This window comes from Schistocerca cancellata, chromosome 12, assembly GCF_023864275.1.
Source record: "Schistocerca cancellata isolate TAMUIC-IGC-003103 chromosome 12, iqSchCanc2.1, whole genome shotgun sequence".
NCBI lineage: Eukaryota > Metazoa > Arthropoda > Insecta > Orthoptera > Acrididae > Schistocerca > Schistocerca cancellata.
The window spans coordinates 61,179,178-61,204,886 of NC_064637.1; the positions used below are offsets into that span (position 1 = coordinate 61,179,178).

Genomic DNA, 25,709 nt, shown 5'->3' on the forward strand with positions numbered 1-25,709 from the left:
CGGACGGTATTTGCTTCGTGGTACACTACCTGTGTTAAAATGGACTGTTTACCAATTGCGGAAAAGGTCGATATCGAGTTGATGTATGGCTATTGTGATCAAAATGCCCAACGGGCATGTGCTACGTATGCTGCTCAGTATCCTCGACGACATCATCCAAGCGTCTGGACCGTTCGCCAGATAGTTACGTTACAAACAGGAAGTGTTCAGCCACATGTGAAATGTCAACCACAACCTGCAACAAATGATGATGCCCAAGGAGGTGTTTTAGCTGCTGTCGCAGCTAATCCGCACATCAGTAGCAGACAAATTGCACGAGAATGGTGAATTTCAAAAACGTCGGTGTTGAGAATGGTACATCAACATCAATTGCACCTGTACCATATTTCTATGCACCAGGGGTTGCATGGCGATGACTTTGAACTTCATGTACAGTTCTGCCATTGGACACAAGAGAAATTATGGGACGATGACAGATTTTTTGCACACATTCTATTTAGCGGCGAAGCATCATTCACCAACAGTGGTAACGAAAACCGGCATAATATGGACTATTGGGCACCGGAAAATCCACGATGGCTGCAACAAGTGGAACATCAGTGACCTTGGCGGGTTAATGTATGGTGTGGCATTATGGGAGGAAGGATAATTGGGCCCTCATTTTATCGATAGCAATCTAAATGGTGCAATGTATGCTGATTTCGTACGTAATGTTCTACCGATGTTACTACAAGATGTTTGACTGCATGAGAGAATGGCGATGCACTTCCAATATGGTGGATGTCCGGCACATAGCTCGCGTGCGGTTGAATCGGTATTGAATAGCATATTTCATGACAGGTGGATTGGTCATCGAAGCACCATACCGTGGCCCACACGTTCACCGGATCTGACGTCCCCGGATTTCTTTCTGTGGGGAAAGTTGAAGGATATTTGCTGTCGTGATTCAACGACAACAGCTGACAACATGCATCAGCGCATTGTCAATGTATATGCGAACATTACGGAAGGTGAACTACTCGCTGTTGAGAGGAATGTTGTTACATGTATTGCCAAATGCATTGAGGTTGACAGATAACATTTTGAGCATTTATTGCATTAATGTGGTATTTACAGGTAATCACGCTGTAACAGCATGTGCTCTCAGAAATGATAAGTTGACAATGGTACATGTATCACACTGGAACAACCGAAATAATATGTTCAAACGTACCTACGTTCTGCATTTTAATTACTCGTCTAAAATTGTGAGCCATATGTTTGACTATTACAGCGCCATCTATCACGAAGTGATAAAAATTGGTCCAGCTAAAACATTCATATTCCTTTATGTACTACACGAATATGTAATAAAAAATGGGGGTTCCTATTTAAAAAAAAAAACAGGTTGATATCCACTTGACCTATGGCAGCAGCATCTAGCAGGCCAACCATAGCGCCATCTGGTTTCCCCCTTCAAGCTAGACGAGTTTCATTCTTTGTAGTTTTTTCATTTGACGCTTATTTCATGAGATATTTGGCCCAGTCACGATCAATGGAGCACTCTGTATAAGTGGTTGTAATATTTTTCCATGCTCCTCATTTTGTGCCAGTTCTAGAAACTTCTGCATCATAGTTGGCATCTTTCCATTGCGATTTCTCGTAAGCCAAACAAACCTATGAAACCTATGAACACGTGTCCTGCCCTGCACTGTATAAATTCAAATTCCCATGATAATACTATCCGGTATAGCTCCCAGGATGGGTCAGTCACACCAGTACTTTATAACCAATCTGCTTTTTAGGCTTCTTGCATTTTTCCAGTATCCGATCCATGACTAGAATTCTGCCACCTGCTTTAACTATGACTCATCCTAAGTGATCAATCCGTCTCATATTCCCACAAATTGTTCTGTCCAGGTATTTAAATGAGTTCGAATCAAGTTCTGACTCATTGCTATGAGGTGTGTTTTTTAAGTAAGTACCGTTTCACCACACCACGGCTGCAGCGCTGTGGTCGGCGTTCTGTGCATGCACCTGGGTACCTACATCTGTTGTCTACACACTGACACCATTACAGTCTGATTCTTCCTTGTTTACATTGTGTACTGAGTGTAAGTTGCGGCCGATAATTGTGAGTCCCGCCAACTGTGAAGTACGGGCTGTTATAAGATTTCTTAGTGCTAAAGGCCTAAAAGCAATCCATATTCATCATGAGATCTGTGCAGTTTACGGAGAAAACATTATGAGTGACAGAATGGTAAGAAAGTGGGTGAGAGCATTTAAAGATGGCTGCACAAATGTGCGCGATGAACAACAGAGTGGGCGTCCTTTGGTCGTTAATGAAAGTTCGGTGTAGGAAGTGGACAATAAGGTGAGAGAAAACAGACGCTTTATGATTTCGTCCTTACGGGATGACTTTCCTAATGTTTCTCATAGTGTTTTGTATGGCATTGTGACCGAGCACTTGAAGTACCGAAAATTGAGCGCACGTTGGGTACCGAAAATGTTGACAGATGTGCACAAAACCAAACATTTAGACAGTGCACTGACTTTCCTTGAGTGGACCACAATGGCGGTGATTATTTCTTAAGCCAAATTGTTACGGGCGATGTAACATGGGTGGCCTACATCACACCAGAATCAAAGCAGCAGTCTATGGAAGTTGAGTAAGGGCATCGTTTTGCTGCAAGACAATGCCCGTGTGCATGTGGCGAATCAGACCAAAGATCTCATCACATCTTTTCGATGGGAAACTCTAGATCATCCTCCGTACAGCCTCAATCTTGCACCCAGTGACTACCATCTGTTCCTGCACTTGAAGAAACACCTTGGTGGTCCACGTCTTCAAGACGATGACGAAATCAAAACAGTGGTGATGCAGTGGTTAACAAGTCAGGCGGCAGACTTCTATGAGGAGGATATTCAGAAACTGGTACAACGTTATGACAAGTGCCTCAATATTGACGGAAATTATGTAGAAAAGTAGATTAAGGTACAGGTTTTCATGTAAAAATAAAATTATTGAGATATCTTAGCATGTCTTTTTTTAATTTCAAAATGGTACTTATTTAAAAAACATGCTTCATATTCTAGTCATAGCATAGTACACTTTTTCATGTTGTGAAATCAGGGTGTATACGTGGACGAGGAAAAAAAATTCCCCGATTTTTCCCGGAATTCCCGGTTAAAAGTACATTTCCTCCCGGGTGAAAATACAGTTTATCTGTGTTAAGTGAGAGTATACTTTTCCTCAGAACTGGAAAACTTATCAGTCTTTTGAATGGTTATGCTTATACACACGGGCGTAGAATTTCCCGGCACTTTAGAAAATGAAACTCGGGGAACCAAACACGTTTTGGGAAGATGTCTGACGTGCAGCAACATGTTGCAGGTCATGTACAGGACTTCCTGGATACAGTAAATGTTTGACTGCTGCCCTGGCCAGCACATTCTCCAGATCTCTCACCAATTTAAAACGTGTATTTTGTCACGAAATAGGTCTGCCTAATATTGCAGCAATTGTAACACACACCGAATAATCGACACTGTTTTGGCACGAATGGTCATTTTTATAACACGAGAGAATACAATCATGAAGTACCAATATCAAATGCCTATTAGGCCTACTACAAGCAAAAAGTTTCATGTTAAGAAATAGTTTCACATTTCATTCTTACGCTCTAGCTTCTGAAGCAGTAGTACGAAATTGTTATATAAATTTGGAGTCGTCATATTCTTCCATAATTTGTGTGACGTCCCCGTTTCTTCTCCTTCCTTGTTCTAACAGTCTTGTCATCACTAATTCTGTGTTAATTCCTGCCAGGGTTAAAACTTATACTCCGGTTAACTTAACTAACCCTGCCACAATCATCGTTTTAGTTATCCCGCATTTTTTCTCCGGTTAAGCGTTATTACGTGTTTGTACAACGCGTTTTCTGCGCTGCTCCCACAATAGAAATTTAGCGGCTGCTAGCCGGGGACTGTACAACTGGTCCTTACCAGTGTAGCGTTCTAGCAAAAAAGCAGAAGGTACTACTCATGCGCGACTCAACTGCGCATGCGCATGAGCTCGCTCGCAACTGCTCAAGTGAATCTACTGTAAGCCGTTGTGACGTCACGCTCATCGGGGGCAATTTGCTGTTATGAAGCATTGCATTGTCTTCCTAAAGCCGTTGACACATTTTGCTGTTGGCAGACGCTTGTGTGAGCACTGTGTTTTGTTGTTGTATATGGCACATTTCCTTGGCAACTTTGTTTTGTTTTCGTTTTTTTCTCTCTTTCAAGTTTTATTGCTGCAGTAGCGAGATACAGTAATATCCTTTGTTAGAGTATTGGCTTTACCGGTCAATGTTACAAAAATTTAACTGAAAACTAAAACAATGAAAAAATCCCGAAATTCTAAAAAATCCTGGGTTTTTCCCGGTTTTCTCCCGGAAGAAAAAATTCCCGGGTTTTTCCCGGATCTCCCGGTTGTCCCGGGTCGTATACACCCTGGAAATGCACAATTTTACATTTATGAACATTTGAAGCAAACTGCTAGTCTTTTTGAAATCTTATTAAAATCTGACTGGATATTTGTGCATATTTTATCATGCAATACTTTGTTATGCACTGAGGTGACAAAAGCCATACGATGTCTCCTAATATCGTGTCAGATCTCCTTTTGCCTGGTGTAGGGCAGTATCTTGATATGGCACAGACTCGACAAGCCGTTAGAAGTCCCTCTTGTAACTACTGAGCCGTGTTGTCTCTATAGCCATCCGTAACTGTAAAAGTGTTGCCAGTGTAGGATTTTGTGCAAGAACTGACCTCTCGATTACATCCCATAAATGTTCGATGGCATGTGTGTCAGGCAATCTGGGTGACCAAATCGTTCACTCAAACTGTCCAGAATGAACCTCAAATCAATCGTGAACAATTGTGGTCCGGTGACTTGGAGCATTATCATCCCTAGAAATTCCACCATCTGTTGGGAACGTGAAGGCCATGAATGGCTGCAAATGGTCTCCAGTACCCAAACACAACCATTTCCACTCAATGATCAGTTCAGTTGGGCCAGAGGACCCAGCCCATTCCATGTAAACAAAGCCCACACCATTATGGACCCACCACCACCACCTTTCATAGTGCCCTGTTGACAACTTGGAGCCATTGTCCGCCGCTTGTGGTCTCGCAGTAGCGTTCTCAGTTCCCGAGCACGGGGTCCCGGGTTCGATTCCCGGCGGGGTCAGGGAGTTTCACCTGCCTCGAGATGACTGGGAGTTTGTGTTGTCCTCATCATTTCATCATCATCCAGGAAAGTGGCGAAATTGGACTGCGCAAAGGTTGGGAAATTGTACGGGCGCTGATAACCGCGCTGTTGAGCGCCCCACAAACCAAACATCATCATCATCATCACAACTTGGAGCCATGGCTTTGAGGAGTCTGCACCACACTAACCCTACCATCAGCTTTTACCAACTGAAATTGGACTCATCTGTCCAGCCCACTGTTTTTCAGTTGTCTACCATCCAACTGGTACGGTAACAAGCACGGCAGGTGACGTGTTGTTAGGAAAAGTCACTTGTGTCGGCCGTGTAACCAATTAACACCTGCTTAACAGATTTCTCAGGTTGAAGCAGCTGTGTGTGCCGCTGATGCTCAACACATCGGTCCTGAATGGTCCGGATTGTCTGACCAATATAAGCCTTCCCACAGTGGCAAGGGATCTTGTACATACCGGGCTTAATTACTATTAATATTGTCTATGAAGTCATTGTCCGCCGCTCGTGGTCTCACGGTAGCGTTCTCGCTTCCCGTGCACGGGGTCCCGGATTCGATTCCCGGCGGGGTCAGGGATTTTTCCCACCTCAAGATGACAGGGGGTGTGTGTCATCATCATCATCATCATCATCATCATCATCATCATCATCCTCATCATCCTCATCATCCTCATCATCATCCTCATCATCATCATCATGAAGTCATTAATACACAATATGAAGCAACTGTCCCAACACACTACCGTGCCATGCCTGAAGTTACTTCTATATCTCTCAATGTCTATCTGCCTAAGCTAACATGCTGCAAGCTCAATCTGGTCACAAATTCTGTTGATACCCCATGTGATAGTACCTTCATTAACAAGTGTAGGTGCAGTACAGACTCATATGCTTTTCGGAATATGATACATACATAGAAAACACTCCTTGCATCCATATCTGGTCATCTCTGAGCATGTAATTCTGTGAATATATACTGCAACAGTGCTAAATACTTAACAAGATTTATGCTTAAAATAGTATTCATGACAAGTAGCTTACTTAAATGCAAGAGAGATCACTTCAGGTACGTGTGGAGACACCCGCTCAGCACGCAGCTCTTGAAGATTGTGTAGATCACCGAGAGCTTCGAACACCTCAGCCTCCATATCACGTGGCACGTTGTAATGGAGTAGTCGCAGTTTCCTAACTGAAGTGTTATGCTGTTTCAGCAGAGTCACAACACACCTGTTGGCAAATGACATTTCATTTTTTAAACAATGGAAAAATCCAGAATGGAATGTAACAGTATTATGTAAAGGATAGTTGCTACTCACCACACACACACACACACACACACACACACACACACGCACACACACACACACACACACACACACACACACACCAGAGACTGCAGTCTCGTGTGTGTGTGTGTGTGTGTGTGTGTGTGTGTGTGTGTGTGTGTGTGTGTGTGTGTTTTATCTTTGCGTGAGTGGTGTGTTGCATTTGTGTGCGTGCGTGCATATATATCTGTGTGTGTGTGTGTGTGTGTGTGTGTGTGTGTGTGTGTGTGTTTATTTTTGACAAAGGCCTTGTTGGCTGAAAGCTCATTTTGTGACAGTCTTTTTGCTAAGCCTATCTGCAACTCAGCATCCCCGCTATATGGTGTGTAGCAACTATCCTTCTCATAACGACATTTAATTTTCGAAATTTTATTTACATGTATTCATCTGCATGTACATGATTACTCTGCAATTCACAATTCAGTGCCTGGGATAGGGTTCGTCAAAACACCTTCAAGGTAATTCTCTACTGTACCACTCTCAAACAGCCCATGGGACAAATGAATACTTAAATCTTGATGTGTGAGCTTCGATTTCTCTCATTTTATTATTATAATTCCTCCCTATATACAAGGGTGCCAACAAAATATTTTGGTGATTAAAGTTTCATGAAAGATCCTGCTCCAGCAAAAATCATCTCTGCTTTAATGATTGCCACCCCACTTCGCATCTCATTTGTGGCACTTTCTCCCCTATTTTGCAGTAATACAAAACAAGCTGCCCTTCACTGAACTTTTTCGATGTCCTCCGCCAGCCCTACCTGATGGCGATTCCACACCACTGATCAACACTCCAGAAGTGGGGAGACAATTGTAGTGTAAGCATTCTCTTGATTAGACCCACTACCTTCTCTAAGGCCAAGTCCTACATAAGCAAAAGAAATGACCGACAGCGCGCGACAGCTTCAGGTGACAAAACACAACCACAAGTGTAGTTACGAAAGTGTCCTAGCAGGGCAGCATCTGTGTCGCTGCCTGTCTCCCGCTGCAACTGGTGACATTTGAATTCAAACGTGTTTGAATCTTGTCGCTGAAGTACGCGTGACAATTTTAAGAAAAGTATTCAGTGAAAAAATTTGATTCTTCCACATCTTATAGCTTGATATCTGTGCATCTGTGTCAGGAAAATAGCGGGTAGGTCGGGGAAGAATGCCAGTGTGCACTCGGTGTGCTTGCCGGGGGGTCTCGTCCGTAATGTGGAGGAGGCCCTTCCGGCAGCTATTGAACGCACTGGGTGTGACCGGCTGCAGATAGTAGCACATGTCGGAACGAATGACGCCTGCCGCTTGGGTTCTGAGGCCATCCTTGGTTCCTTCCGGCGGCTGGCTGATTTGGTGAAGACAACCAGCATCGCACGCGGAGTGCAAGCTGAGCTTAATATCTGCAGCATAGTGCCCAGAGTCGATCGCGGTCCTCTGGTTTGGAGCCGTGTGGAGGGTCTAAACCAGAGGCTCAGACGACTCTGCGACTATAATGGTTGCAAATTCATCGACCTCCGTTATTGGGTGGAGAACTGTAGGGCCCCCCTAGACAGGTCAGGCGTGCACTACACACCGGAAGCAGCTACTAGGGTAGCAGAGTACGTGTGGCGTGCACACGGGGGTTTTTTAGGTTAGAGGGACCCCCCCTTGGGCGAAACGATAAAATACCTGACGGCTTACCAGAGAGGACATTATCATCGTTGATAAAGAACGTCCGTCCTCAGAGACCAAAAACAGGAAAAGTTAACGTAATATTGGTAAACTGCAGGAGTATCCAGGGCAAGGTTCCTGAATTAGTATCTCTTATTGAAGGAAATAGTGCGCATATAGTATTAGGAACGGAAAGTTGGTTAAAACCGGAAGTGAACAGTAACGAAATCCTAGACACAGAATGGAATATATACCGCAAGGATAGGATAAACGCCAATGGTGGAGGAGTATTTATAGCAGTAAAGAATTCAATAATATCCAGTGAAGTTATTAGCGAATGCGAATGTGAAATAATCTGGGTTAAGCTAAGTATCAAAGGTGGGTCAGATATGATAGTCGGATGCTTCTATAGACCACCTGCATCAGCACCCGTAGTAGTTGAGCGCCTCAGAGAGAACCTGCAGAACGTCGTGAAGAAGTTTCGTGATCATACTATTGTAATAGGGGGAGACTTCAATCTACCAGGTATAGAATGGGATAGTCACACAATCAGAACTGGAGCCAGGGACAGAGACTCTTGTGACATTATCCTGACTGCCTTGTCCGAGAATTACTTCGAGCAGATAGTTAGAGAACCAACTCGTGAAGCTAACGTTTTAGACCTCATAGCAACAAATAGACCGGAACTTTTCGACTCCGTGAATGTAGAAGAGGGTATCAGTGATCATAAGTCAGTGGTTGCATCAATGACTACAAGTGTAATAAGAAATGCCAAGAAAGGAAGGAAAATATATTTGCTTAACAAGAGTGATAGGGCACAAATCGCAGAATATCTGAGTGACCACCATCAAATGTTCATTTCTGAGGAAGAGGATGTGGAACAAAAATGGAAAAAATTCAGAAACATCGTCCAGTACGCCTTAGATAAGTTCGTACCGACTAAGGTCCAAAGCGAGGGGAAAGATCCACCGTGGTATAACAATCATGTACGAAAGGTACTACGGAAACAAAGAAAGCTTCATCATAGGTTTAAGAGTAGTCGAATCATAGCTGATAAGGAAAAGCTGAACGAAGCGAAAAAGAGCGTAAAGAGAGCAATGAGAGAAGCATTCAACGAATTCGAACATAAAACATTGGCAAACAATCTAAACAAGAACCCTAAAAAGTTTTGGTCATATGTAAAATCGGTAAGCGGATCTAAATCCCCTATTCAGTCACTCGTTGACCACGATGGCACCGAAACAGAGGACGACCGAAGAAAGGCAGAAATACTGAATTCAGTGTTCCGAAACTGTTTCACTGCGGAAAATCGTAACACGGTCCCTGACTTCAGCCGTCGCACGGACGCCAAAATGGAAAATATTGAAATAAACGATATCGGAATTGAAAAACAACTGCTATCACTTAGTAGCGGAAAAGCATCCGGACCAGACGAGATACCCTTAAGATTCTACAGTGATTATGCTAAAGAACTTGCCCCCTTTCTATCAGCAATTTATCGTAGATCGCTGGAAGAACGTAAAGTACCTAGCGACTGGAAGAAAGCGCAGGTCGTTCCCATTTTCAAGAAGGGTCATAAATCAGATGCGAATAATTATAGGCCTATTTCGCTTACGTCAATCTGTTGTAGAATAATGGAACATGTTTTGTGTTCTCGTATTATGACGTTCTTAGATAATACAAATCTCCTTCATCATAACCAACATGGATTCCGCAAACAGAGATCATGTGAAACTCAGCTCGCCCTATTTGCCCAAGAAATTCACAGTGCCGTAGACACTGGCGAGCAGATTGAGGCCGTATTCCTGGACTTCAGGAAGGCATTTGATACGGTTCCGCACTTACGTTTAATGAAAAAAATACGAGCTTACGGAATATCGGACCAGGTTTGTGATTGGATTCAGGATTTCCTAGAAGAAAGAACTCAACATGTCATTCTTAACGGTTCAAAATCTGCAGATGTAGAGGTAATTTCGGGAGTACCGCAAGGAAGCGTGATAGGACCTTTATTGTTTACAATATACATAAATGACTTAGTTGACAACATCGGTAGCTCCGTGAGGCTATTTGCAGATGACACGGTTGTCTACAAGAAAGTAGCAACATCAGAAGACTCGTACGTACTCCAGGAAGACCTGCAGAGGATTAATGCATGGTGCGACAGCTGGCAGCTTTCCCTAAACGTAGATAAATGTAATATAATGCGCATACATAGGGGCAGAAATCCATTCCAGTACGATTATGCCATAGGTGGTAAATCATTGGAAGCGGTAACGACCGTAAAATACTTAGGAGTTACTATCCGGAGCGATCTGAAGTGGAATGATCACATAAAACAAATAGTGGGAAAAGCAGGCGCCAGGTTGAGATTCATAGGAAGAATTCTAAGAAAATGTGACTCATCGACGAAAGAAGTAGCTTACAAAACGCTTGTTCGTCCGATTCTTGAGTATTGCTCATCAGTATGGGACCCTTACCAGGTTGGATTAATAGAAGAGATAGACATGATCCAGCGAAAAGCAGCGCGATTCGTCATGGGGACATTTAGTCAGCGCGAGAGCGTTACGGAGATGCTGAACAAGCTCCAGTGGCGGACACTTCAAGAAAGGCGTTACGCAATACGGAGAGGTTTATTATCGAAATTACGAGAGAGCACATTCCGGGAAGAGATGGGCAACATATTACTACCGCCCACATATATCTCGCGTAATGATCACAACGAAAAGATCCGAGAAATTAGAGCAAATACGGAGACTTACAAGCAGTCGTTCTTCCCACGCACAATTCGTGAATGGAACAGGGAAGGGGGGATCAGATAGTGGTACAATAAGTACCCTCCGCCACACACCGTAAGGTGGCTCGCGGAGTATAGATGTAGATGTAGATGTAGATGTAGGTCTGAATCTGTTTTTGTCATAGTTACTGTGCTGCACAAAATTTTTAGGAATTTGCAGAGGTAAAATCACATTGCGTAGACTTTCTGTATAGTTCACTTAAGGCCATACATTATTGCGTATGAAATGTAACCAATATATCTAAACTGTGTTTAAAGTTGAGACCTGAATGATATCTCTTTTCATTCTTGAGATATTGGTTGTTATATCTGTGGACGGGTCACTCGCAGCGCATCCGTATCTTTCCTCCGCTTCGGGAATTGAGTGGTCATAAAAATCGTCGTATCTCATAAACAGTTCAAGATATCGAAACGGTGATTGTTGGAAATGACAGCACACAGTAAGGAATACTTTATCGTATGATTAACACTTGATATGTTTTTGCAAATGCATGAGCAGAGTGAAAACAAGACTCCCTATAAATTACATGAGGTTTTGTCCAAACAAAGAGAGAAACAGGTAAACGAGGTATCAGATAGACCAACGTGAGGTCTAGTTTTGCATGAAAATATTTAACTGCTTCAAAGTAATCTGGGTAATTAACAAAACCTTAATTAGTGAGTTGACAAAAAATTTAAATATTTTATGAAAAGCTGCTGCCAAGCTATGTAAATGAAGTGTCAAAAATTTCATCTGTTCAACGCCTAGCTATTTTGCACATAGAAGGATTCATTGGTGTGGTATTTAAATGTCAAAAAGGCTTCCTTTGAATCAGTAAGTTAGGAAGGCAACCGAGGAGTCAGTAGAACTGAATAAAACTTGAAAATAAAAAATTGAAAGAAATTATCAAATATTTTATGAAATGATTTGCGTAAAAGAAATAAGTAAATCAGAGAAACATTCCATGTGGCTTTGAATGATACTCAAAACCATGAACAGAAAATGAGGTGCATCTAACATTTCCCTAATAATTTTTTATTTCATACATTTAGACAAACATTTGACTTTATTTTCAAAAATTTTGTATGCTGTTCTTTTACAGACTATTTAGATGAATAGAGATGCTTGACCTTAACACTGACTGCTGATGAATTACGTTTGAAACATCAAATATCTGTAAAATTTCATGGTTCATTGTAATTTATTAGGAATTAAATTTGTTTGATATACTGGGATAGGTGAGTATACACTTAAAGACCTTAAAAATATACTTAGCAATGCAGTGTAAATAGTATACATGAAACTTTGTAGGGACTGATGATGTCAGCAGTTTGGCCTCTTAGGCATTCACACACTTTTTGAAAACTTTGTATACAGAATTGTAACTGAGTCAGTTAAAACTTAAGAGCCTGGAACCGAAACTGGGACCTTTCCAAAGCACGTAATCACAAACCGTAATGCTACAACTACACCACAGCTAGCTATTGATACTGATTAGCAATCAGTGCATTTATTCGTGCATTTAGGGTAGTTAGTGATGTAGTCAGTCATTCTTCTGCATTTACTGGCTGTTAAAAGTTCTTGATCTTGTAAAAAAATCATCCATATTTATGATAAGATAGTTGAACACTCTTCTGCTCATTCACGTGTATTCGAAGAATGTGTATGGTGATCTTCGTAGTTGATGATATAAATTATGAAATTCTCCATGAAGATTCCTCCGTTAGTAAATTTCATGCACAGCATTCCTATTAGTTTTTTTTTCCTAAGTAATGCTAATTTTGTAGACTTAGTCTCCAGCTACAGTATTCGACAGTTCAGCGGCATCGTTTTATAGACACAGCTGGTTGGCTCTAATCAGCCATCTTGTAGCACGACATCGTGATTCGCACGCAGGACACCCGAGCTTTTCGCCCGCTGCTACAGCTTGTCACTGGAGTGTCACATATCCAGAAGTTGCTCGCTGTCGGTCGCTTCTATTGCTCACATAGGACAGGGCCTAAGTGTTCAACCAGTAAATCACAGTCTTTGGCTTTCTTTCCCCCTCAACATTATTATGTCTTAATTCCAAATTAAATTATTTGTAATTGTGATCCCTATGTATTTAGCTTAATTTACAGCCTATAGATTTGTGTGATTATCATGTAACTGAAATTCAGTGGATTCATTTCACACTTTTCATTATTCATAGCCAACTGCTAGTTCTTGCACCATAAGCGTCTCTTGCCTAAATCATTTTGCATTTTGTTTTGATAACCCGAGGACTTTACAAGATGGTAAATGACAGCATCACCTGCAAACAATTTAAGAGGGCGGCTCAGATTGCACAGGAACAACAGAGGACTATAAGACTTCCTTCAGAAATTCCAGATATTACTTCTGTTTTATTCTATAGCTTTCAGCCAATTCCGATGAACTGTAACATTTCTGAAAGGAAATCGTCAATCTAGTCACATAACTGAGATGACACTCCTTAGGCACACAATTTGATTAGAAGTCATTTGTGAGGAACACTGTCAAAAGCCTTCTGGAAATTTAAAAATATGGAACATTCCCAGAATAAAGAGCTAGTTGTATTTCACAAGAATGATATTTTCTGTATCCGTGTTGGCTGTCCGTCAATAAATCTTTTTCTTTGAGGTGATTCATAATGCTCTTGGAAAAAGGCACAGGTCACACTTGTCTATAAGAAGGATAGTAGTAGTAGTTTACAAAACTACCATCTAATATACTGGACATCAATTTGTTGTATAATCTTAGAACATATTCTGAGCTCAAACATAATGAAGTATCTTTAACAGAATGACGCCCTTAACGCCAACCTGTATGGAGTCCAAAGAAATTGATCCTGTGAAACCCAACTCGCACTGTTCTCACGTGACATACTGAAAATTTTGGATCAAGGCATTTGCCTTGATTCCCTGATTTCTGAAAAGCATTTTACTCAATACCATTCTTCACTTCTTGTTTTAAAAGTGTGTTCATATGGGGTACCAAGTGAAATATGTGACTGAATTGAGGACTTTTTGGTAGGTGGTATGCAAAATGTTATCTTGGATGGAGAGTCATTATCAGATGAAGTAACTTCCAGTGCACCCCTGTGAAATAAGCTGGGATCCTTACTGTTCATGGTGTATATTAATGGCCTCGCAGACAGTACCATATTTACTCGAATCTAAGCCGCACTTCTTTTCCGGTTTTTGTAATCCAAAAAACCGCCTGCGGCTTAGAATCGAGTGCAAAGTAAGCGGAAGTTCTGAAAAATGTTGGTAGGTACCGTCACAACTAACTTCTGCCGTTGAATATATGTGGCGCTACACAGGCTTGCTTTGTAGGCACAAAGATAAATACTGGCGCCACAACCTCTGCGTCAGTAAATAAATTTAAAAAAAAGGTGGAAGACAAGCTTTTTTCTCCGCCCCGAGTTTCGAGCACTGCATTTTCATTTTCATACATTATCCAACGAAGTAAATACAAATTCCGTATTGTTCATCTTCGAATGTAGCAGCATTTCAATGTACTACGAAAATCCGACTGGCAAGACTGTTTGGCGTTTTTGTCAATATGGCCAACTCTACATTCTGAATTTTTTCCTACCTGTGAGAAGAGATGGTTGCTAAATAGGAACTTTTATGAATTGTGAATCACATGCAGTATTCTCTTCACCACAAGAATAATACGAACATAAACATTTTGCCATGTATTCTTTCGTGTTTGCTGCTATCTCATTTAAATCCTGTCTGCCTAATAAACTACGAAACTAGAGTGAGACAACGGCAAAAGCGGAAGAATATACATCATGTCATGTTTATATTCGTATTATTCTTATGTGTAATAGTGATACAGTCAGAAATGGAGCACGGCAATTGACTAGATTTTTAAATCTAAGATGACTAATTTCTGTGCAGAATGTAATGTACTAAAGAGGCGTCTGCAAAGATTTTCAAACGGAGAAAAAGTTTCGCTAAACTCTTGTTCAGAACATCTTCTATCAACATTTTCTATCAGTCTATTATTTGGACGTAACGTTGGAAGGGAGGTAAATGGGCGGGGCTTGTGCAAATGTCTGGGGCTGTCGCTAACGTTTCCTGTTATTTGGTTCTTGTTGATCATTATCAAAGAAAGCAGCAGTGTAAATAACAACAAATAGCAGTCTCTTTCCATTGTTTCGTTAATGAGATAATACCTCTCTTTTTTTATTGTAAGCGGCGGTAGTGCGCACAAAAGCTAGCCATGCTGCGAGCAGCGACAGGCCGTAAACACTCATTATCAGAATGTAACAAACAATGCATGACACGTACAGTAATGCATTTTCAGCTTAGAGTGACGTAAACACCTATAACAAAGAGAACGGCACTTATGAGAATAAAGAAAAATAAGCAATCAATTCAAACCAGACAAAGCACGTGAAAAAGGGAGGGTACCCGTATAAATACCGACGGAGCGCCTGACGCACAGCAATGGCTACCTGATAAAGCTTAACTGCTAAGCTTACGACTCGAACCAAACTACTGTAGCTGTATCATCATTCATTCAACCTAAATTGTGTCTCCTATTAAAATGAACCAACTTTGTTTCGATTTGGAGGTGCTGCCTAAAACTTGTCTCTCCCCTTGAATTTCGAGTCTCAAATTTCAGGTGCGGCTTAGATTCGGGAAAAATTTTTTTCCTTGATTTCGAGTCTCATTTTTCAGGTGTGGCTTAGATTTGAGTGCGGCTTAGATTCGAGTATATACGGTATTAATATTGACCTCACTGTTTTTGCAGATGGTGCAATTATCTATAATGATGTACTGTCTGAAAGAAGCTGCATAAATATTCAGTCATTTATTGATAAGATTTCAAAGTGGTGCAGAGTTCTGCAACTTGCTTTAAATGCAAAACTCTGCCCTTCACAAAATGTAAAAATGTAGGATCCTATGACTATGGTATCAGTGAGTCACTGTTGGCATCAGCCAACTCATACAAACAACTTTCATGTGGATCCAAGCTGATCAAAGAATCCCACAGAACATCTGTTGTTGGAGGCATTTGATTTTTCACAAACTGCGAATTTACAAAATTTCAAAAATTTTCCTCATAATATGAAACTATTTATTTCTAAGCAAAACCGCAAAATAATCATCAAAATTGTGGAATCACATCACTTGAAGTTAACTGCAGAAATTGATTCGAGTTATATCAGTGAAAACTGAATATCAATGATAACTGATTCTACATCACTTCAATATATACATATATGCCTGAGCAGCCGTCAGGTTGTTTGCTGATGATGCTGTCATTTAATGTCTAGTTAAGTCATCAGAAGAACAAATCAAATTTCAGGGCGATTTAGAAAAAAAAACCTGTATGGTGCAGAAATTGGCAACTGATCCAAAGTAATGAAAAGTATGAGGTCATCCATGTGAGTGATAAAAGGAATCTGTTAAACTTAGGTTACAAGATTGATCAGTCAAATCTAAAGGCTGGTTTTTTTTTTTTTTTTTTTTGTGGTTTTAGGGCGCACAACTTCAATGGTCATTAGCGCCCTGACTACTCTAAGAATGCACCGCGAGGCACAAGTTGACAACAACAACTAAAAGGGAAAACACGATAAAAGACAGACTGACAGGCATAGGATTAAAAAACAACATCATCAAATGTCCTTAGCGAGGTTTGTCAAATTGATAAAACGAAGAACACGAGCAGCTGCTCGTGGGTCATCCGCTAAAATGGCATCGAAAGTATTTGGCAGGTTAAGATCGAGGCGCAGTGTGTTAAGATCTGGACAGGACATTAAAATGTGTCTAACCGTCAGCAAGTGCCCACATGGGCAGAACGGCGCCGGCGCAGCCGTCAGCAGATGGCAATGGCTGAACCGGCAGTGTCCAATTCTTAACCGGGCTAAAACGACCTCCTCCCGCCGAGAAGGGCGTGAGGAGGACGTCCAAGCCACGGGAAGAGGTTTTAAGGCCCGAAGCTTGTTGTCGGTAAGTGCAGCCCAATCGGCATGCCATCGCGATAAGATGCGCCGACAAATGACCCTGCTAAAGTCGGACGAAGGGACACAACAAGAAGCTGTCCGAGGCTGGAGGACCGCAGCCTTGGCCGCGGCATCTGCAGCTTCGTTCCCAGGGATACCGACATGGCCAGGAACCCACATAAGGCTAACCGGAGAACCGACGTCCACCAGCTGCTGAAGAGAGCGTTGGATCCGGTGTACGAAAGGGTGAATCGGGTACGGATCACTGAGGCTCTGGATGGCGCTCAGGGAATCTGAGCAGATGACATAAGCAGAATGTCGGTGGCGGCAGATGTAAAGAACAGCCTGGTAGAGGGCAAAGAGCTCAGCTGTGAAGACCGAACAATGGCCATGGAGCCGGTATTTGAAACTTTGTGCCCCGACAATAAAAGAACACCCGACCCCGTCATTGGTCTTAGAGCCATCTGTATAAATGAAAGTCATATTGATGAACTTCGAACGAAGTTCCAAAAAACGGGAGTGGTAGACCGAACCGGGGGTGACCTCTTTTGGGAGCGAGCTGAGGTCAAGGTGAACGCGGACCTGAGCCTGGAGCCAAGGTGGCGTGCGGCTCTCGCCCACTCGAAAGGTTGCAGGGAGTGAAAAATTAAGGTGTTGAAGGAGGCGACGAAAGCGAACTCCAGGGGGTAGGAGGGCAGAGACATACAACCCGTATTGACGGTCAAGAGAGTCGTCAAAAAAGGAACTATAAGACGGATGGTCGGGCATTGACAGTAGCCGACAGGCATACCGACAAAGCAGTATATCGCGCCGGTAGGTGAGTGGCAATTCGCCAGCGTCAGCATGAAGACTCTCTACGGGACTGGTATAAAATGCTCCGATCGCAAGTCGTAAACCCCGATGTTGTATGGAGTTGAGGCGGCGTAAGATGGATGGCCGTGCAGAGGAGTATACGAAGCTCCCATAATCCAGCTTGGAGCGGACGATCGACCGATATAGACGAAGTAGGACGGTTCGATCCGCTCCCCACGACATACCACTGAGAACACGGAGGACATTTAAAGAACGGGTACAAAGGGCGGCCAAATATGACACATGTGGAGACCAGCTAAGTTTCCTGTCAAAGGTAAGACCTAAAAATTTGGTTGTCTCCACGATTGGGAGAGCAACGGGACCGAGTCGTAAGGACGGTGGGAGAAACTCTTTGTAGCGCCAGAAGTTAATACAGACCGTCTTCTCGGTAGAAAAACGGAAGCCATTGGCGACACTCCAGGAGTAAAGACGGTCAAGAGAACGCTGAAGACAGCACTCCAGGACACGTGTACACTGCGCGCTGCAATAGATGGTAAAATCGTCCACGAAAAGGGAGCCTGATACATCAGCTGGGAGGCAATCCATTATTGGATTGATCACGATGGCGAAGAGAGCGACGCTCAAAACTGAGCCCTGTGGCACCCCATTCTCCTGGCGAAAGGTGTCTGACAGGACAGAACCCACATGTACCCTGAACTGTCGATCCATTAAAAAGGAACGAATAAAAAGAGGGAGGCGACCGCGAAGGCCCCATGTATGCATGGTGCGGAGAATGCCCGCCCTCCAACAGGTGTCGTAAGCCTTCTCCAAATCAAAGAACACAGCCGCGGTTGGGCGCTTCCGCGAGAAGTTATTCATAATGAAGGTCGACAAGGTAACCAGATGGTCAACAGCAGATCGGCACCTACGAAATCCACATTGTACATTGGTAAGTAGGCGTTGAGACTCTAGCAGCCAAACCAATCGAGAGTTAACCATTCGCTCCATCACTTTACAGACACAGCTGGTAAGCGAGATAGGTCGATAACTGGAAGGCAAGTGCTTGTCCTTCCCCGGCTTAGGAATCGGGACAACAATAGACTCGCACCAGCATGCGGGAACATGTCCCTCAATCCAGATGCGATTGTATGTACGAAGAAGAAAACCTTTACCCGCAGGAGAAAGGTTCTTCAGCATCTGAATATGAATAGAATCAGGCCCTGGAGCGGAGGACCGTGATCGGCCAAGTGCGTTTTTGAGTTCCCGCATGGTGAATGGGGCATTATAACTTTCACAATTCGAGGAGCGGAAGTTAGGTGGCCTAGCCTCCTCTGCCTGTTTGCGGGGGAGGAAGGCAGGGTGGTAATGAGCGGAGCTCGAAACCTCTGCGAAAAAGTGGCCGAAGGCATTGGAGACAGCCTCAGGGGCCACAAGGACGTCATTCGCGACCTTCAAGCCAGAAACTGGTGAGTGGACCTTAGTGCCAGATAGCCGGCACAGGCTACCCCAGACAACAGAAGAAGGAGTAAAACTGTTGAAGGTGCTTGTGAAAGCAGCCCAGCTGGCTTTCTTGCTTTCTTTAATAATACGACGACACTGAGCACGTAATCGTTTATAATTAATACAATTCACCACTGTAGGGTGGCGTTTAAATGTGCGTAAAGCACGTCGACGAGCACGTAAAGCGTCTCTACATGCTGCGGTCCACCAGGGGACCGGTACGCGACGTGGAGAAGAGGGAGGGTGAGGGATGGAATATTCAGCAGCAGCGAGAATGACTTCCGTGAGGTGTGCGACCTGACGATCGCAGATTGTGAAGGTTTGATCCTGAAAGGTCGCCCTGGAAGAGAAGAGCCCCCAGTCTGCCTTGGAGATGGTCCAATTAGAGAAGCAAGGAGAGGGGGTATGCTGCAGGAGATGGATAACACACGGGAAGTGGTCGCTCGAATATGTATCAGAAAGTGCATACCACTCAAACCGGCGTGCAAGTTGGGGAGTACATATAGAGAGGTCTAAATGGGAATAGGTGTGAGATGTGTCCGAAAGAAAAGTAGAGGCGCCAGTATTGAGGCAGACAAGATTGAGCTGGTTGAAAAGGTCTGCTAACAAGGAGACCCTCGGGCAGGATGCTGGAGAGCCCCAAAGGGGATGGTGGGCATTGAAGTCTCCAGTTAACAAAAATGGTGCAGGTAGCTGAGCAATAAGATACATCATGTCTGCCCTGGTAACAGCAGATGACGATGGAGTGTAAACGGTACAAAAGGAAAACGTAAAACTGGGGAGAATAATGCGGATGGCAACTGCCACAGAGGTGTAGTGTGCCAAGGCAATTTGATCGAATGGGCGTAGCTTCGTTTCCTGGAGGGCTACGACGAGCGGACGGTGCAAGCGAAGCAGCAACTTCAAGTCCTCTCGGTTGGAGCGAATGCTGCGAATATTCCAGTGAATAAGTGCCATCGTAAGAAAAGGAAGATGAAAAAAGGGGTCACCTCGAAGGCCGCTGAGGGCATGGCTGCGAGCGAGCACCGCCGCCGCTATCAGTAGGCGGACAGTCATCGTCCATTGGGTCCATAGGTTCATCGGCCATCTCGGGAGGATGGCCGGGAGGGGGAGCTTCCTCCGCCGGTGAACGGCCAGATGTACGGCTACCAGCGGTGCGGCCAGGCGAAACGGATGACGGCCTGGGGCGGCAACCGCTTGGTGGCGCAGGAGAAGAAATGCGCCGTGGCGGAGAAGGAGAACTGTGCGAGGACAGTACTGTATTTCCCCGCTGGGAGCAGCGTGGGCTTCCTACTAGCCAATAGCTTGCGAGCAGCCGAGGTGGACACTTTCTCTTTGACCCGAATTTCTTGGATACAGCGTTCTTCCTTATAGACAGGACAGTCGCGGGAGGATGCGGCATGGTCACCCTGACAGTTCACACAACGAGGAGACGGAGGTGGACAGTCACCCTCATGGGCATCCCTGCCACAAGTGACACATTTAGCCGCATTGGAACAAGACTGTCGAGTGTGATTGAAACGCTGACACTGGTAGCAGCGCGTAGGTGTCGGGACATAGGGGCGAACAGAAATAACCTCGTAGCCCGCCTTGACGCGCGATGGCAGCTTAACACTATCGAAGGTCAAGAAAAGTGTCCGGGTCGGTACAAGGTCATTGTTGACCTTTTTCATGACCCTATGGACAGCCGTCACGCCCTGCTCAGCGAGGAAAGATTGAAGCTCCTCATCAGTCAATCCGTCGAGGGAGCTAGTATAGACTACACCACGAGACGAATTCAAAGTTCGGTGGGCCTCCACCCGGACAGGGAATGTGTACAGGAGGGTGGCCCGAAGCAGTTTTTGTGCCTGAAAGGCACTCTCAGTTTCTAGTAATAAGGTGCCGTTACGCAACCTGGTACAAGATTTGACAGATCCGGCTATGGCATCTACGCCCTTCTGAATAACGAAAGAGTTGACAGAGGAAAAATCCTGTCCGTCCTCAGATCGAGAAACTACGAGGAACTGTGGGGCAGGCGGTAGTACTTTTGTCACTGTTGGCTGGTCACGTTTCCGTTTTTGGGCCGAAGTCGAGAGAGATGGAGTAGAATCCATTGTGGAGGAATCCGCCATGATTGCCAGCGTCTCCGATGGCGCGCTCCTTCCTTGTGGGGACCCTCTCAGAGGGCACTCCCGCCTTAGGTGAATGTTTACACCTCAGGTCACACCTCCCGAGAAACAGACGGAGGGACCAATCGGCATGGTCAGAAGGTATCAGCTCAGGCAATCACCCCTCCCCGGGCCTGGCCTTTACCAGGGGGTACGCGCGTGCCTTACATGTCTACCCAGGGCGGGGACTTACGCGTTACCCCGTCACCGGCTACGCGTGCGAACGCGTGGGTCGGCCTTCAGGCACGCACAGGGAGGAAGGAAGAAGAGGAAAAAGAATAGAGAGAGGGAGAAAGAGGACAGACTGTCTCAAACACCGAGGCGGAGACCAGAGAAGGCAAGGAGAAGAAGGCAATGAGAAAGCAAGGAGAAGAAGGCAATGAGAAGGCAAGGAGAAGAAGGCAATGACAAGGCAAGGAGAAAAAGGCAATGAGAAGGCAAGGAGAAAAAGGCAATGAGAAGGCAAGGAGAAAAAGGCAATGAGAAGGCAAGGAGAAAAAGGCAATGAGAAGGCAAGGAGAAAAAGGCAATGAGAAGGCAAGGAGAAAAAGGCAATGAGAAGGCAAGGAGAAAAAGGCAATGAGAAGGCAAGGAGAAGTCAAGGGAAAGAGTAAGGAAGACAGTGAGGTGGAGAATAGCAAAGAAAGGAACCAACAAAAGGAAGGAAGAAACGAGAAGTGAAAAACCAAAAAGACCACGATTATAGGTCGTGGAACCGTCCGTCTCCGGACGCAGGCGCTAACTACCCCCGTGAGGGGGATGGACTCCTTTTAGTCGCCTCTTACGACAGGCAGGAATACCTCGGGCCTATTCTAATCCCCGGACCCGCAGGAGGGATCTAAAGGCTGTAAATTCAGCTAAATACCTAGGAATTACTATTACAGCATTTTCAACATGTCCCCAATGAAGTTCATCAACACCTGTTTCCAGCTAGGGTGTACATTTAATTATCATTTCATTTCTAGCAAAGCTGCATGGTCATCCACGGTAACTGTTCTTTCGGGAACAGATACTACCATCATATATAGTTAAAAAATATGGCTTCCCGGCCACTGACCTTCTTGTGCGAATGCACACGCTATGCCCGAACTCGTACGGGACTTGGTAGATTGATCTGCCACGAGTAATGAGTATGATGGGCAAACATCTATTAGGCGCACTACGAATGTAGTGGTGTGGACATGTTGGGAATGTGGATCTCACAGGGAAGCGTGCACGGGATAAGTCCCTGCAGACGCACTATCCTCTGTGCTCGCGGTGGCTCAGATGGATAGAGCGTCTGCCATGTAAGCAGCAGATCCCGGGTTTGAGTCCCGGTCGGGGCACACATTTTCAACATGTCCCCAAATTTTTTTTTTTTTTTTTTTTTTGGTTTTTTAGGGCGCAAAACTTCTATGGTCATTAGCGCCCAGCCCGTGACTTAGGAAACAGTAAAAAACCGAAATTTAAAACCAGCAGCAATGGGAACAAAGTCATAAAATTGGAGAAACTAAAAGCAGAAGGAATGCTTAAAAATCCACTACAGAAAGGGGTTGGTTGTCCCAAAAAAAAAGCTTCAAATGACTGACGTCATTTCACTGTCACTAATAAACTGGAGAACGCGGTCGGCTGAGCGCGTGTCATCTGCTAAAATCGACGATAGATCAGGCGATAGCTGTAGACAGGAGCGTAACGGATTAAAATAGGGGCATTCAATTAAAAGGTGTCTTACCGTCCACAGCTGAGAGCAGTGGGGACAGAGTGGGGGAGGATCACCGCTTAAAAGATGTCGATGGCTAAAAAGACAGTGCCCTATCCGGAGTCTAGCTAAAATTACCTCCTCCCGACGACGCGTTCGGGAGGAAGAGGTCCAAGCGCAAGGAAGGGCTTTCACTTCCCGCAATTTATTATGGGGAAGTGTTGACCATTGCGCATGCCATAATTGAGCAACTTGGCGACATAAACCACTCCGTAGATCGGTGAAGGGAAGCGACTGAATAGCTGGCCGAGGAAGAGAGACTGCAGCCTTGGCCGCTATATCGGCCGCCTCATTCCCACAGATACCAGCGTGTCCCGGGAGCCAGAGGAACGCCACCGAGACGCCCCCCAGGTGGAGCAAGCGCAGACAGTCCTGAATCCAGTGGACCAGAGGGTGCACAGGGTAAAGAGCTTGGAGACTGAGGAGAGAACTGAGAGAATCAGAGCAGATAACGTACTGTATCCACTGATGGCGGCAGATGTAGTGGACAGCCTGGAGAACAGCGTAAAGCTCCGCAGTATAGACCGAACACTGGTCAGGAAGCCGAAAGTGATTTGGGGAGTCGCCAACAACATAGGCGCTCCCTACACAGAGAGCAGCAAATGCCCGACGATAAACAAGTGAAGGGGTACCATCCTTGGGAAATTGACAAAGGTCACGGAGCAGGCAGATCCGGGGACGGAGCCAAGGCGGTGCTGTACCCCAAGTTGTCAAGAAGGTTTTAGGAAAGCGGAAGGAAAGAGAATGGAGCAGTTGATGGAAGCGGACTCCCGGTGGTAGTAGGGAGGAGGGGCGGCCTGCATACCCTACATCAAACGAGGCGTCGAAAAATATGTCATGGGATGGATTAGCAGGCATGGAAGACAGATGGCTGGCATAACGGCTCAGAAGGACTGCTCGCCGATTGGACAGCGGAGGTTCAGCAGTCTCAGCATAAAGGCTTTCCACAGGGCTGGTGTAAAAAGCTCCAGACACTAAACGTAATCCATGGTGGTGGATAGAGTCGAGACGCCGAAGAATAGACGGACGAGCAGAGGAGTAGACTATGCTTCCATAGTCCAATTTCGAGCGCACTAAGACGCGATAGAGGCGGAGAAGGACCACTCGGTCCGCTCCCCAGGAGGTACCATTCAGGACACGGAGGGTGTTGAGGGATCGCAGACAGCGAGCCAAAAGATACGAAACGTGGGAGGACCAGCATAGTTTTCTGTCAAACATAAGACCCAAGAATTTAGCGACGTCTGAAAACGGAAGGTTGACAGGTCCTAGATGTAAGGAGGGTGGAAGAAACTCCTTACGTCGCCAAAAATTAACACAAACGGTCTTACTGGGAGAAAAACGGAAGCCGGTTTCGATGCTCCAAGAGTGGAGGCGATCGAGACATCCTTGAAGACGTCGTTCAAGAAGGCTGGTCCGTTGAGAGCTGTAGTAGATCGCAAAATCGTCCACAAAGAGGGAGCCCGAGACATCAGGAAGGAGACAATCCATAATTGGATTGATGGCAATGGCAAACAGTACAACACTCAGCACGGAGCCCTGGGGTACCCCGTTTTCTTTGGAGAAAGTACGGGAGAGAGTTGTGTTCACCCGCACCCTAAATGTGCGCTCTGCCATAAATTCGTGAAGAAAAAGGGGCAGCCGACCTCGAAAGCCCCAAGAGAGCAGTGTGCGGAGGATACCTGTCCTCCAACAGGTATCGTATGCTCTCTCTAGATCAAAAAATATTGCTACTGTTTGGCGTTTCCGGAGAAAATTATTCATGATATAAGTGGAGAGAGCAACTAGATGGTCAACTGCAGAACGATGCTTTCGGAATCCGCATTGGGCAGGTGTTAAAAGACTGCGGGATTCCAGCCACCAAGCTAAACGGTAATTCATCATACGCTCCAAAACCTTACAGACACTACTCGTGAGAGAAATGGGGTGATAGCTAGAGGGGAGATGTTTGTCCTTTCCAGGTTTCGGAACAGGAACGACGACAGCTTCCCGCCATCGTCGGGGAAAAGTACTGTCGGTCCAAATTCGATTATAAAGCCGAAGGAGGTAACGCAGACTATGGGTTGATAAATGCAGCAACATTTGGACGTGGATACCATCCGGTCCTGGGGCAGAGGAGCGAGAAGAAGAGAGTGCATGTTGGAGTTCCCACATGGAGAAAACTGTATTGTAGCTTTCGCGATTTGGAGAGGAGAAAGCAAGAGGTCGCGCTTCCGCTGCACGTTTCTTCGGGAGAAACGGTGGCGGGTAATTGGAAGAGCTCGAAATCTCAGCAAAGTGCTGACCCAATGAGTTAGAAATTGCGACGGGGTCCACTAATGTATCATGCGCAACAGTGAGCCCAGAGACCGGGGAGAAACTAGGCGCGCCTGAGAACCGTCGAAGCCGCCTCCAAACTTCCGAGGAGGGAGTGAAGGTGTTAAATGAGCTAATAAAGAATTTCCAGCTTGACTTCTTGCTATCGCGGATGACGCGACGGCAACGCGCACGGAGCTGCGCCGCTCACGTATTGCGTCACGGCATGCCTCGTTCCACCAAGGAACTGGGGGGCGCCGGGGCAATTCGGAGGTGCGTGGTATTGAACGTTCCGCAGCTGTAAGA

The 25,709-nt window shown here is 45.0% G+C and overlaps 1 protein-coding gene across 1 annotated transcript in view; it reads right to left on the reverse strand.

Moving 5' to 3' along the window:
- Positions 1 to 25,709, reverse strand: part of LOC126109594 (F-box/LRR-repeat protein 7-like) — a 135,748-nt gene that overhangs the window by 44,423 nt on the left and 65,616 nt on the right. The window contains exon 5 of the mRNA XM_049914634.1: positions 6,285 to 6,470. Within this exon, the coding sequence (XP_049770591.1) occupies positions 6,285 to 6,470 (186 nt within the window). The remainder of the gene's footprint in view (positions 1 to 6,284; positions 6,471 to 25,709) is intronic.